General features: G+C 32.7%; 2 protein-coding genes and 1 non-coding gene across 4 annotated transcripts; 2 read left to right on the top strand and 1 right to left on the bottom strand.

The window, feature by feature from the left end:
* Nucleotides 1-2401: 2401 nt before the first annotated feature.
* LOC148210558 (LOB domain-containing protein 41-like) lies at nucleotides 2402-3634 on the top strand. Its single transcript, XM_088125911.1, has 2 exons — nucleotides 2402-2753; nucleotides 2825-3634. The coding sequence occupies exons 1-2, from the start codon at nucleotides 2564-2566 to the stop codon at nucleotides 3388-3390; spliced, it is 756 nt and encodes a 251-aa protein (XP_087982037.1). The 5' UTR covers nucleotides 2402-2563; the 3' UTR covers nucleotides 3391-3634.
* A 503-nt stretch (nucleotides 3635-4137) lies between these two features.
* TRNAK-CUU (transfer RNA lysine (anticodon CUU)) lies at nucleotides 4138-4211 on the top strand. The gene has a single exon. It is a non-coding gene; the product is annotated as a tRNA-Lys (tRNA).
* A 1434-nt stretch (nucleotides 4212-5645) lies between these two features.
* On the bottom strand, nucleotides 5646-8020 carry BBX16 (B-box type zinc finger protein with CCT domain-containing protein). 2 transcript variants are annotated; one of them, XM_088125910.1, is made up of 2 exons: nucleotides 7099-8020; nucleotides 5646-6195 (listed from the first exon to the last, which is right to left on the bottom strand). In XM_088125910.1, exons 1-2 carry the CDS (start codon nucleotides 7927-7929, stop codon nucleotides 6076-6078), a joined length of 951 nt encoding a protein of 316 aa, XP_087982036.1. In that variant the 5' UTR covers nucleotides 7930-8020; the 3' UTR covers nucleotides 5646-6075. The 2 variants fall into 2 exon arrangements, with proteins under 2 accessions (XP_087982036.1, XP_022134703.2); XM_022279011.2 differs by having other exon boundaries at nucleotides 5646-6199; nucleotides 7099-8011.
* Nucleotides 8021-10962: the final 2942 nt, after the last annotated feature.

Raw genomic sequence — 10962 nt, 5'->3', positions numbered from 1 at the left:
AAACGACATCTCGAAGTCCGCATTCAATTTATCTCAATTCTCAAACCAAACATTTTGAAACTCGTTTTCTTTTTCCTTTTTTCTAAATTGTAATTAAAGTATTCTTATTTTAATGTCCATTATTAATACCAGTTCATGAATATCCAAACCCTAATTTCTTTTTACCATACATCCTTGTTCAAATTTTGTAAACTTATACTTTATATAGAATAGATTAATTAACTGATGTATTTTGATGGATTGCAACTGATATAATAGAGTTGATACACTGTACTATACCTTATATTGATGTACTTCATCCTAAGGTATATTAGTTACAGTTTATATAGTTAGTATGAATTACATCAAAGTATATTAGTTACAACAGAATATCTTAAAGGTGTCAATCTATAATGTCAAAATAAAACTTTCGTATTGAAGTAAAACATAACCATAAAGTTATTATGTGATGTATCAGCATTTGCACAGCTACATACATATCAATAATTAAATAAGAAAAGTTAATATTTGTCATATTTGCAAATATTTGGGTTTTGCACACAATATTTGAAATCCAAATTTCAGTTTTTTAGTTATTTTGATTTTACCTTCAAAATTTCAGATATATCAATATATTGGTATAACTTATTTACTTTGATGTAGTACTTAGTATATCGATTATAATTGATTTACCTTATACTAAATTTATCAATTATAATTGTGTTGTGCTGAGTGTTATTTGAGGTTAAACTTCACTTTTTATATATTATACATGGACTGGACCTCAAAATTTTGCTATCTTGCAAATTTGAAATTTAGTTGTTAATTTTGTAAATGCCTATTAGTTTTTTGCACCCTTAAGTATTTACTATATTTAATCTCAAGGATTACCATCTTTCTACGACAAATAATAATATTATATATTTACCAACGACATAGTTGAGCAATAATTGATATGTAGGTTGGAGGTTCGATTCCTCATATCTCCAAACTGTTGTACTAAAAAAATAATATTATATTATTCTTTAAATAAGTCTTATTATCTTCATTTATCTATATTTAAAAAACAATAGTTCAAAATGCATTTTTAATTTTTAATAAATAATTTTAAAATAAAAGTATCAGTTTATTTTAGAATTATCCAAAATAAAAACATTAGTTTATTTCAGACTTATTCAATGTATATATATCAACTATAAATACAAAAAAATAATTAATTTTCAAAATAGTTTTCAAATTGGAAAAAAAAAACAAACGGTAATTTTATTCTGAAGCTATAAAATTAAATAATATTTAATTTTAAATTATACCTATTACATAAACGATTTGATTTTCAAATTAACCAGAGTAACAAACCTAAGTATATAGTATCCATCTTGAATTTAGTCATCTTAAAACAACATAAATTTAGGACATTTTATTTTCAATTTAATCATTTAAAAATAATTTACGGAATGTATTTTGTTTTAGGTTAGTCAACTAAAAACATTTTCTAATTAAAACATTTTGCTATATATAGTGTGAAATTTGGTTTCAATTTATTGTGAATAGTTTGATTGAGTTTAAATTCTATAATGTGCAGCATTGTTTGAACAAAAGAAAAAGAGAAACAAACAAACTGGGACGACATAATACATGAATTAAAAATAGAAATTTCAAAACGAAATACAATATTATATAAGAGTTAAATAGTTCCATAAAAATATGAATGAAAAAATAAAACTATCTAAATCCACACATGCTACTCAGTTTCAAGCTCTATATTCCATCTCAGATAATGCTCGTTTAAAAGTTTTATTTAGTGTTTAAATTATTGTACAAATTATAAATATTAACACTCAAGTAACATAATTCAACTTAATAAAACAAACGAATAACAAAAATGAGGTGAGATATAAATAGGCAGCCGCCTAGCTAGGAGTACCCAGTTTCATATATTATATTATATAAATATATAAATATGTAATGTATTTACGAGCCTGAGTTTGAAAATGAATCCGCAATAAAAAGTCCGAGTTGATTGGAACCTAGAAAGGCCAGCGCGTGGGTTTCTGGAATCACGTGAATTTCCATCCCTATCCCTATCCCTCTCCTGTGGGCGCCCTCCGGTTTCCTCCGCCTCCTCTCGGCCCCACAATCTTCCACTACCTTATTTTCCATTAAAATCTAAAAAATCCTCTTTTTCTTAATTCTCCCAAATACTAATTTAATTTCCTCTCTCTCCTTAACTTCTCATACTCCTTTCTCACATTCTACCAATATTCTTTCACATCCATAAAATATTAATTTTATTTTGAATGTGCAGTGAATTTTTCATTTGCAAGAATTGGGTAAATAATGAAAAGTAAAAAAGAATGGAATAGGATTGAGTAGAGTGGTCAACACAAGTTTGGTTTCCCAATGGTTAGCAAAACCAGAGAAGCTCAAAACTAGAAAACTACCCGTTTTCTTGGAAAACCACTTGCGGCCATCATTACAAAACCAAATCCCACCATCGTTGCCTTCCCCAACTTGTTCCCACCCACCTCCATCACTTTTCTCTCATTTTCTCGCCTCCCAAATAGATTCCATTCCTCCCTCAACCATGCGCATGAGCTGTAATGGATGCCGAGTTCTCCGCAAAGGCTGCTCTCAGAGCTGCTCCATTAGACCCTGCCTTCACTGGATCAAAACCCCACAATCCCAAGCCAACGCCACCTTCTTCCTCGCAAAATTCTACGGCCGCGCCGGCCTCGTCAACCTCATCAATGCCGGCCCCGACCATCTCCGACCAGGTTCATCTCATCTCCTCTGTTTTTATTTTTCATTGCTCTGTTCTTGTGCTGATTTTTTTTTTCTTTTCCAGCTATTTTTAAATCTTTGCTGTTCGAGGCGTGTGGCCGGATTGTGAACCCGATTTTCGGGTCGGCCGGATTGCTGTGGTCCGGGAGCTGGCAGCTCTGCCAGGATGCCGTGGAGGCTGTTCTGAAAGGCGCGCCGATTCTCCCGGTTTCTTCCGAAACGGCGGCGTCGCACATGGGACCACCGTTGAAGGGCTGGGACATCCGCCACGTGTCAAAAAACCAGGGCTCTGCTGCTTCCGCCCTCCGGAAAATCAAGACGCGGCGGCGTTTCAAGCGCGCGGCGGCGGCGGCCACCAAGACGAAGCCGAAGGAGGAGCCGTCGGTGATCGAGTTCGGATTCGACGACCCAACCCGGATGGTAGCGGAGCCCCGAGGTTTGAAGTTGGAGGTTGAAAATTGGGGGGGGCGTGAGTCGGAGCTGAGTCAGCGGTCGGATAAGGACTGCGGCAGCGACGACGCTGCCGAGTGCTTGTCGGTGGAGACTGTGGACGCTTCTTCGGTGGGCCAGGGTGATGTCGTGGAGTTGGAACTTACGTTGGGGCTTGGGTACAGTCGGATGCTGACGTGACTAGAACTACGCCACGTGTAAAAAGAGATGGGTGATTTTGCACTCAAAACTTGGCTTTTGATATTGTACAAAAGCAATGAGTTCTTTCTTTTTTTCTTTTTTTTTCTAATTTAGGGGAACTCTTTGAAAAATCAGATATGTCAGGTTTTTTTAGGGTTTGTGAAGTGTTAGTCAATTTAGATACTGTTGTATTTGAAAGGAAGAAACAATAAACATATGAAATCAAGTGTTTACTGATAATAAATTACTGATATTGCCAACATATATATATATATATATATATATATATATATATATATATATATATATATATATATATATATATATATTGATTTAATTTGATGATAAAACAATTAACCATATCAAACAAATCATTAGAATGTACTAAAAAAAATCATTAGAATAAATAAATGTAATTAAAATTTCTTCAATATAAAATAAAAACTTAGATCTTACGATCATAACTCAAAAAAAACTAGCATATTATTCTAAATTGAATAAGTTTCGAATATCTACTTTCATAGGAACTCACAAAATAATATTATTTTCACTTTTATGCTAATATTTAGAATTTATATTTACATTGAATCAGGTACCGTCAATGCTGGAATAGTTCCAGTTGGTTAGAGCGTGTGGCTGTTAACCAACAAGGCTTGAGGTTGAAGCGCTCCCTCTAGTGCTATTAACATTTTTCAGTTTTTATAATATTTTAGATTTATAAAATTTTATCTCCACATGGACTTGTAAGCTGGAATAGCTCAGTTGGTTAGAGCGTGTGGCCCTTAACCACAAGGTCGGAGGTTCAAGCCCTCCTTCTAGCGCTTTTTTTTCCTTCATTTTCTGACGCTATTGTTCTTATTTTTTACGCCTTATTCTTTCTGTTATTTAAGTTTTAAGTTTTATTTATTTAATTCTTAATTAGTTTTCTTTTCTTCTCTAAGCCATCATTCTTTCTGTTATTTAAGTTTTAAATTTTATTTATTTAATTCTTAATTAGTTTTATTTTCTTCTCTAAGCCATTATTCTTTCTGTTATTTAAGTTTTTATCTATTTCTTAATTAGTTTTATCTCCTTTACTATTTGATTTTCCTCTAAAAAGTATTTGTTTTAAGTGCTGGATGGTAATTTTTTAATTTATATAAATGCATGCTACGATACTATTTCCCTCCTATTTCCCTCCTAACTTTCGGTATCAAAATGGAATTTAAGCTAAAAACTTTACTTCATTTCTCTTGGTCCCTAAACTTTTAGAATCAATATTTTAATATCTTAATTCGAGAAATAATTAATTTGTTTCTCACTTTAATTTTCTGTTAATTATTTTTAATTTCAATCAAGAATTTATATCTCCAACCAAAAAGTAGTAAGTTTGTTCGAGGCCGGATTCTTGACGGCAGTAGTGCGTGGAAGCAATATCATGAATGTACGAAAGGAAATGAACGGAATTTCTACCTTCACATGTGTTAAAAAAATAATTATGAATTTCAAATATTTGTATTACAAGATTCTGAAGTATCAACATAATTACATAGGCAAATTAAGATTCTGTTTGATTTTGAAGGCTTTAAAATGAGTGAAACAATTTTAACTGATTTTAGTGTTTGGTAAATTTGATTCTTTATTAATTTAAACATAATCATTTTGATTTACAAGATTTGGTTAAGACCAACTTTTGAAAATTATGGAGTGTGGCCTATTTACTTTCAAACTTTTGAAATTTTTTAGTTTATTAATACTCATCAATTTTTAAAAAATAAAATAATATATTTGTTGCTTCTACCCTCTCATTTAATTCAATATTTTTTTATATACCTTACTGTTTAATTTTTAAAAAATATTTTTTCGACATGATTAAAAAAACAATTATCAAATAATCTTAAATAAACATATCAGAATTTATAGTTTAAATCATATAAAATTTTAAATAATCATATTATAATTAAATATCAACGCAAAATAAGCCAAAGCAAACGTAATCACATATACTTCTAACATTACAACAATTTAATATTCATTTATCAAATACTTGTAACCTATTTTTTCATCTTTAAAACTAACATTTACCAAATACCAATTCATTTCATACTTCAACACTTGTTCGGGTAGAGTTCCAACCTTGAGTCTTTTTGAATCATAATATACGTTGTTAATAATTATTCCTGAACTATAGCCAATACTCAAGCCGACATTGTATCGTTTCCGCGTCTACCATTACTTCCCTCCGTGACGTAATAAATTTTTTTGGCACACAGACAAAAATTAATTATCAAATATATTATATTATTAACTTTTTCTTTTACAATAAATTCATGTTATATAAATACAGAATCAGACACAGTGACAGTACACCATCCAAAAGCTGATACCTGCAGAATCATAATTCATAAAAGAGGAGTACGTTAATATTGTCACTCCTCACTCCTCTCCCCTCAACTGCACTGCCCATTAGAGAGAGAAAAATAGAGGAACTTTTTCCATCTCTGTCCTTGACTTTAATTTTGCAGGGAAACCAAAAAAAAAACGAAGCAGAAGGGCAAAAACGACCACTAATTATGGGTAGGAGAAATTAAGGAAAATTAATGTGGTTTGAAGTTGATGACATTATCAATGGCGGCGCTGTTCTCTTCACAAATCTACCTTTCATTCTTGGTCTCTTCTCTGCGTTCAGTTTCCTTACCTGGTACCTTATTTTCTTCGAAAACAGCCTTGTTCTTCGCTTTTCTCTGTATCTCGAAACTCTTGCTTCTCTTTCCCCGTCGGCTTTCCATTCTCCTCTTCCTCCGGACGCTCCGGCCCAGCTCCATCCTAGCTGTTGAAAATTTATCGAAATTTCACTCCATAGCATAAATTTAATATATAACTTTTAAAAAACGTCCTCCTCAACAGAGGTTTGTAATATACATAGTCTACCTCCTTCTACTAATTAGCTACTACGTGAATATTCATATGGTATCTTAGTTTAACAAATTTAAATGAATAAAAATATAATGAATTCAAGATTACTAAAAAAAAAGTCATCATTGAGCATGTTGAGAGAATCCCACTTTAAACTAAAAAACCTAAACCTAACATATATTTAATAATATACCTAACTACTACTCTCATTTCAAATGGGATCAAGTAGGTGAACCATTCATACTTTGATTACCAATTTAACCCTAAGGTGAATTATTATATTTTAAAAATACGTATTTATTTTATACTATCTGTATCTCTTTATCTCTTAAATTTATTGTTGTTATCTATCAACTTACCCTTTCAATTACAGGTTGAATAGATGGTATCAAAATTTCTATTGCACTATATATATATATATATACAGATAACCATTGTTTTAATTTGTCTATAAACTTCTATTTTATGAAATTTAATCAAGTTTGAGAAGGTGGGTTAGCAAAAAATGGAGAAGACCATATAATCAAAGCGATTTAAAAGAGAACTAAAAAGAATTATAATTTTTGTGTATGGTAGTACTATATAACAAAAAGGTTGCCCTATTGTCAGAAGTTCTTTTGTTTTCTTCCAATTCTGAGACTTGAAAAGACTTCCCATGAAATATTAATTACAAAACTTTTTCCTTCCCATCTAATACATTTTTACAAAATGTTAAACTTCATGATCAATGATCACACCATATAGCGAATTTACCAACAAAATTATAATCAAGAAAATACTTTTAAAAGGAAAAAAAAATGATAGAATTTATACCCAGCATTCATCGAGATCGAATTCAGGCCGATTTCCAGTGGTGTATGGAGAAGATTGTGCATCCCAAGCCATAATAACCGCATCATAATTTAGCCTCAAAAATATGTTCGTCTTCTTCTTCTTCTTCTTAATTTTCTTCAATAATTCCTCTTCATCTTCCACCATTGGCACCATCTTATTCTCTTGATCCTCCTCAACTTCCTCCCCTTTAAAATTCCAACCCAAAAATCCATTAATTTTGACACCATTTTCCTCTTGCTCTTCATCTTTAACTTTGCGTAGTAGCCTTTCTTGTTCCTCTTGCTGTGTTTCGAGTAAATTCTCCACATCTGCTACAAATTCCGCAAGATCCACCTCCGACGGCAGAAACCCATCTCCAAAATCCTCCAATTCCTCGGTTAGCAAAAAATTCTCCTCCTCAATCAAGGGGTCAAATACGGGAACCTGATGATGATGATGAACAAATTGGGGGTTTTCTTCTTCGTTAAAATCCAGCAATAATCCGTCGTCGTCGTTTCCAATCTCCGGGACGAGAGAAAAAACGGAGGCTTTTTGTTTGGTGGGTCGCGGAGTTCTGGCCTTGCGAGTGAAGCCTTTGGGCCATGGAGGGAGCTGGGATTGCGACTTGAACGGCGCCGTTTCTAGGCGGATCCGGTCGTGTCGTCTGGCCAGCTGATTGGCTGAGTGGACCGACACGTCGCAGGACTGGCAGAGGAAGGCGTCGTCGGCAGCGCAAAACCAACGCGCCCTTTTGGACATGCAGCTGTCGCATACACGCGCCGCCCGCCCTCCCGCCGCCGCCGATTGCTTCTCGCTCCGCAGCAGCATCATGGAGACTGGTTTTGGCTTCTCTGGAATGAGGGGAGCGTCGAGAGTTTGTATTTCAAAGACGGGGGACAGCCCAAAGAACTGAAATGGAAAATTGCAAGTGGGGTTTCGCAATTATTTGTGTGTAGGGTCTGTGATGGAGGTCGGTCGGAATGAGTGAGATAGCTGATGACTCACCCATCAGCTCAAAGTTTTAGTTTAATTTACAAATTTGATCTTCACAAAGTTGTAGTTTATAACGAAAGAGGTCATGCTAATTACTGTTGAATTATATTCATGTTAGCAAATTTTTAATTCAACCTTAAATATACATGTTGTAATTTGGTCCTTAAAAAAATTTAATTTAATTATCCCATGTTGCATGATATTTTGTAAAACATTACATAGTTTATCTACTGCTTCAAAAATATACATATTTAGATACTAATTAGTCAAGTAGTAAGTATGTATTAGCCAAAACGAACATACTTCAACGATAATTGATATATATTTCCAACCTATTAAGAATTTATTAAATCGTTCTATTGTAGTACCAATATTTTTTTATATGGTCAGTTAAAGTTGATCATGAGTCAGTTAAAAGATAGTGAATTCGATCACCCACTCCACACGTTATATTAAAAAAAAAAAAAAAGATGCAGGATTAGGAATATTCCTATTCATTGCATTGAAAAGTTAACTATGTGCCTATTATAAAAAAAAGTATCTTCTTTATTATTTTATACATTTTTCTCTAAAAATATAATAGTGGTAAATAGAATATATTTCTTACTAATTAATATTAATACTAAGTAAAAAAGTGTTATGTATTCCATTGAATAGCTGTATACTATCTGTATAACAGCAAAAATTGAAACTTTTTAAATAGAGAAGTTTGAGTAGGAGATGATGGTCACGACTCACGAGGCCCTGTTGCACTTTTTATGACCCACAAAATTGGTGTCTCTGAACGTTGATTGGCTGAAGTTTACAACTCCATCCCATTCCCTGAAATCTGATTGGTGGGGTGTCTATTGTTGGGATTCCATGCATTAACAAACACAAATTTCTCTGTCGTCTCTCTGGTTGCTTGTTTGTGAATCTGAGAAAGACACCATAAGTTGTTTTTTGTGTTGTTTTTTTTTTCTTTTCCTTTTTGAACTTTTTAAGCAAAGGAAAGGAGATCAATAATTCAGTAGCTGAAAATTAAGTGTTGGTCTGGTCTGGTCCCACAGTGGAGGATCCCCTGTGGTGGAGCTTCAATATTTATTTTTCTCCCTCAAAAAAATGGCTGGTGGAAGAATGTATATGTGTGATTGTGGCTGCTGTGACACTTTTAGAAAGAAATGATTGATATTCACAGTTTTAATTTCTTCTGTTTGAAGGTTTTTGATCCCCAAATCAATCCAAGCCATTCAAATATACACCCAGATCAATAAATTAGCTACCTACCATAAATTACACTACTGGTCGACGTTTTTCATACCTTTTTGGATCTCCTGAAAAGTTCATTCCTTTTTTTTTTCTAGATGAATGTTTTGAGAAACGTAACTTTGCTCTATCGTATGTGAGGTGGGAGTAAAGAAAGGAATTGGGGAGTTCGACTTAGTTTCTCTCCTTTAAATTTTCAGAGTCTCAAAAGTTAGAAGGTACATTTTTACATCTCATGATGAAAATTTCTAACTTCATTCCAGCTTAGTGTAAGATTGTTAATTAGAGGAGGAGAAAATAGATTTACGGTTCTTAAATACGACTTAAAAAGTACCTTATTCTTAGAAAAATAGTGAAACTCATCATTCATGTAAATATTTTTTTTTAGTATAATTTGTAGTATTGGAGGATCGAACTCATAACCTCTTGATTTGAGATATATGTCAATTACTATAGAGCTATGCTCTCTTTAATACGATAAAGTCAAATAATAAGATTCATATTATCCTCTCTAAGATTAATTGATTCAATCCAATCCCTACTCTCATAACGGTTGAACTCATGAAAATCAGCACTTTTCTAGGTTTAAGTAATGATTTTAATACATTGGTGCACATTCGTGATAAACATTAATAGCACTGTTTTTTTAGAGAGAGCAAGAGCTAGATTTTTTTTTTTTGGCTAAAAAAGCATTTAATGCACAAAAGTGACACATTTACAAACCAAAATGAGAAAGTTCCGAGTTAGGTAAATTTTTACATTTTTCCAATTTAGAAAGAGTTTTATGCTTAAAAATATACTCAGTTTAAGTTTAACAAAGAGTATCTAATCATTGGCTTAAAATATGAGAATAAGAAATTTATCAAAGACTTCAAAATTATACTCTCAATTAATATTTATTTCAGATTTACTTGTAAACATAGTGATCTATTCATAAAAATTATGTCAACTCAAGATGACATATTTTTAGTGGATAAGATCTAAATTTCATCTTATCCCAGAAATTAAACCTTAACATTTCTTCTATAGTTGTCAATTAAACTGTCAAATAAGGCCCAACTTCTTACAGCAAATTGATTTTATAGTGACGGTACCTTAAAAGATGAATACTATCCATTATAATAACAACAAAATATACTTTCATTCAAGGTAAATTTAGTTATTCTTGCACTGACACTGATGATTTTCAGTGAAAGAACTTGAATGATGGTGAAAAGAAAAACAAAATCAAATATTGTTACAAGGGAAAACTGAGCCACCACATGTCGAACACCTTAGAGGTATGCAATATGGTGACGTCGAGTGCGAGTTAAGTAGGTCCCATCCCGTCGTTATTGCCATCAACACGGGTTTAAGGTGGAATTGACAGAGCGTAATCAGCATGCACCGTCAGATTAGTCATCGCCAAAATTAGAAGAGAGAATCTCAACCTTCCTTACCAAACCGATTTAGCATCGAGCACCTATGAGAACAATCACCTTTGTCATGTCAAACAATCACCTTTGTTTTGCAAGTCACATGATTTGAGAAGGGATAAGTCACCTAGTTCTGGACAGTGCAAGATTATAACCAATTTCATAAACAAAATAAATTCTCTTCCCCTTTCTAAGAAAACATTTACAAAAT

Source organism: Momordica charantia, assembly GCF_013281855.1.
Source record: "Momordica charantia cultivar OHB3-1 chromosome 6 unlocalized genomic scaffold, Mcharantia_2.0 BLBB01000006.1, whole genome shotgun sequence".
NCBI classification, from domain to species: domain Eukaryota; kingdom Viridiplantae; phylum Streptophyta; class Magnoliopsida; order Cucurbitales; family Cucurbitaceae; genus Momordica; species Momordica charantia.
Note: the sequence above shows the minus strand (reverse complement) of the source record. Positions and strands in the feature narration are given on the sequence as shown.

What these genes read in the sequence shown, in the direction of transcription:
- LOC148210558 (XM_088125911.1), top strand. Translation starts at nt 2,564, where the DNA reads ATGCGCATGAGCTGTAATGGATGCCGAGTTCTCCGCAAAGGCTGCTCT. An exon ending in CCCCGACCATCTCCGACCAG is followed by an intron (nt 2,754 to 2,824) that starts GTTCATCTCATC and finishes TTTCTTTTCCAG; the next exon opens with CTATTTTTAAATCTTTGCTG.
- BBX16 (XM_022279011.2), bottom strand. Translation starts at nt 7,929, where the DNA reads ATGATGCTGCTGCGGAGCGAGAAGCAATCGGCGGCGGCGGGAGGGCGG. An exon ending in TCGATCTCGATGAATGCTGG is followed by an intron (nt 6,200 to 7,098) that starts GTATAAATTCTA and finishes AATTTTCAACAG; the next exon opens with CTAGGATGGAGCTGGGCCGG.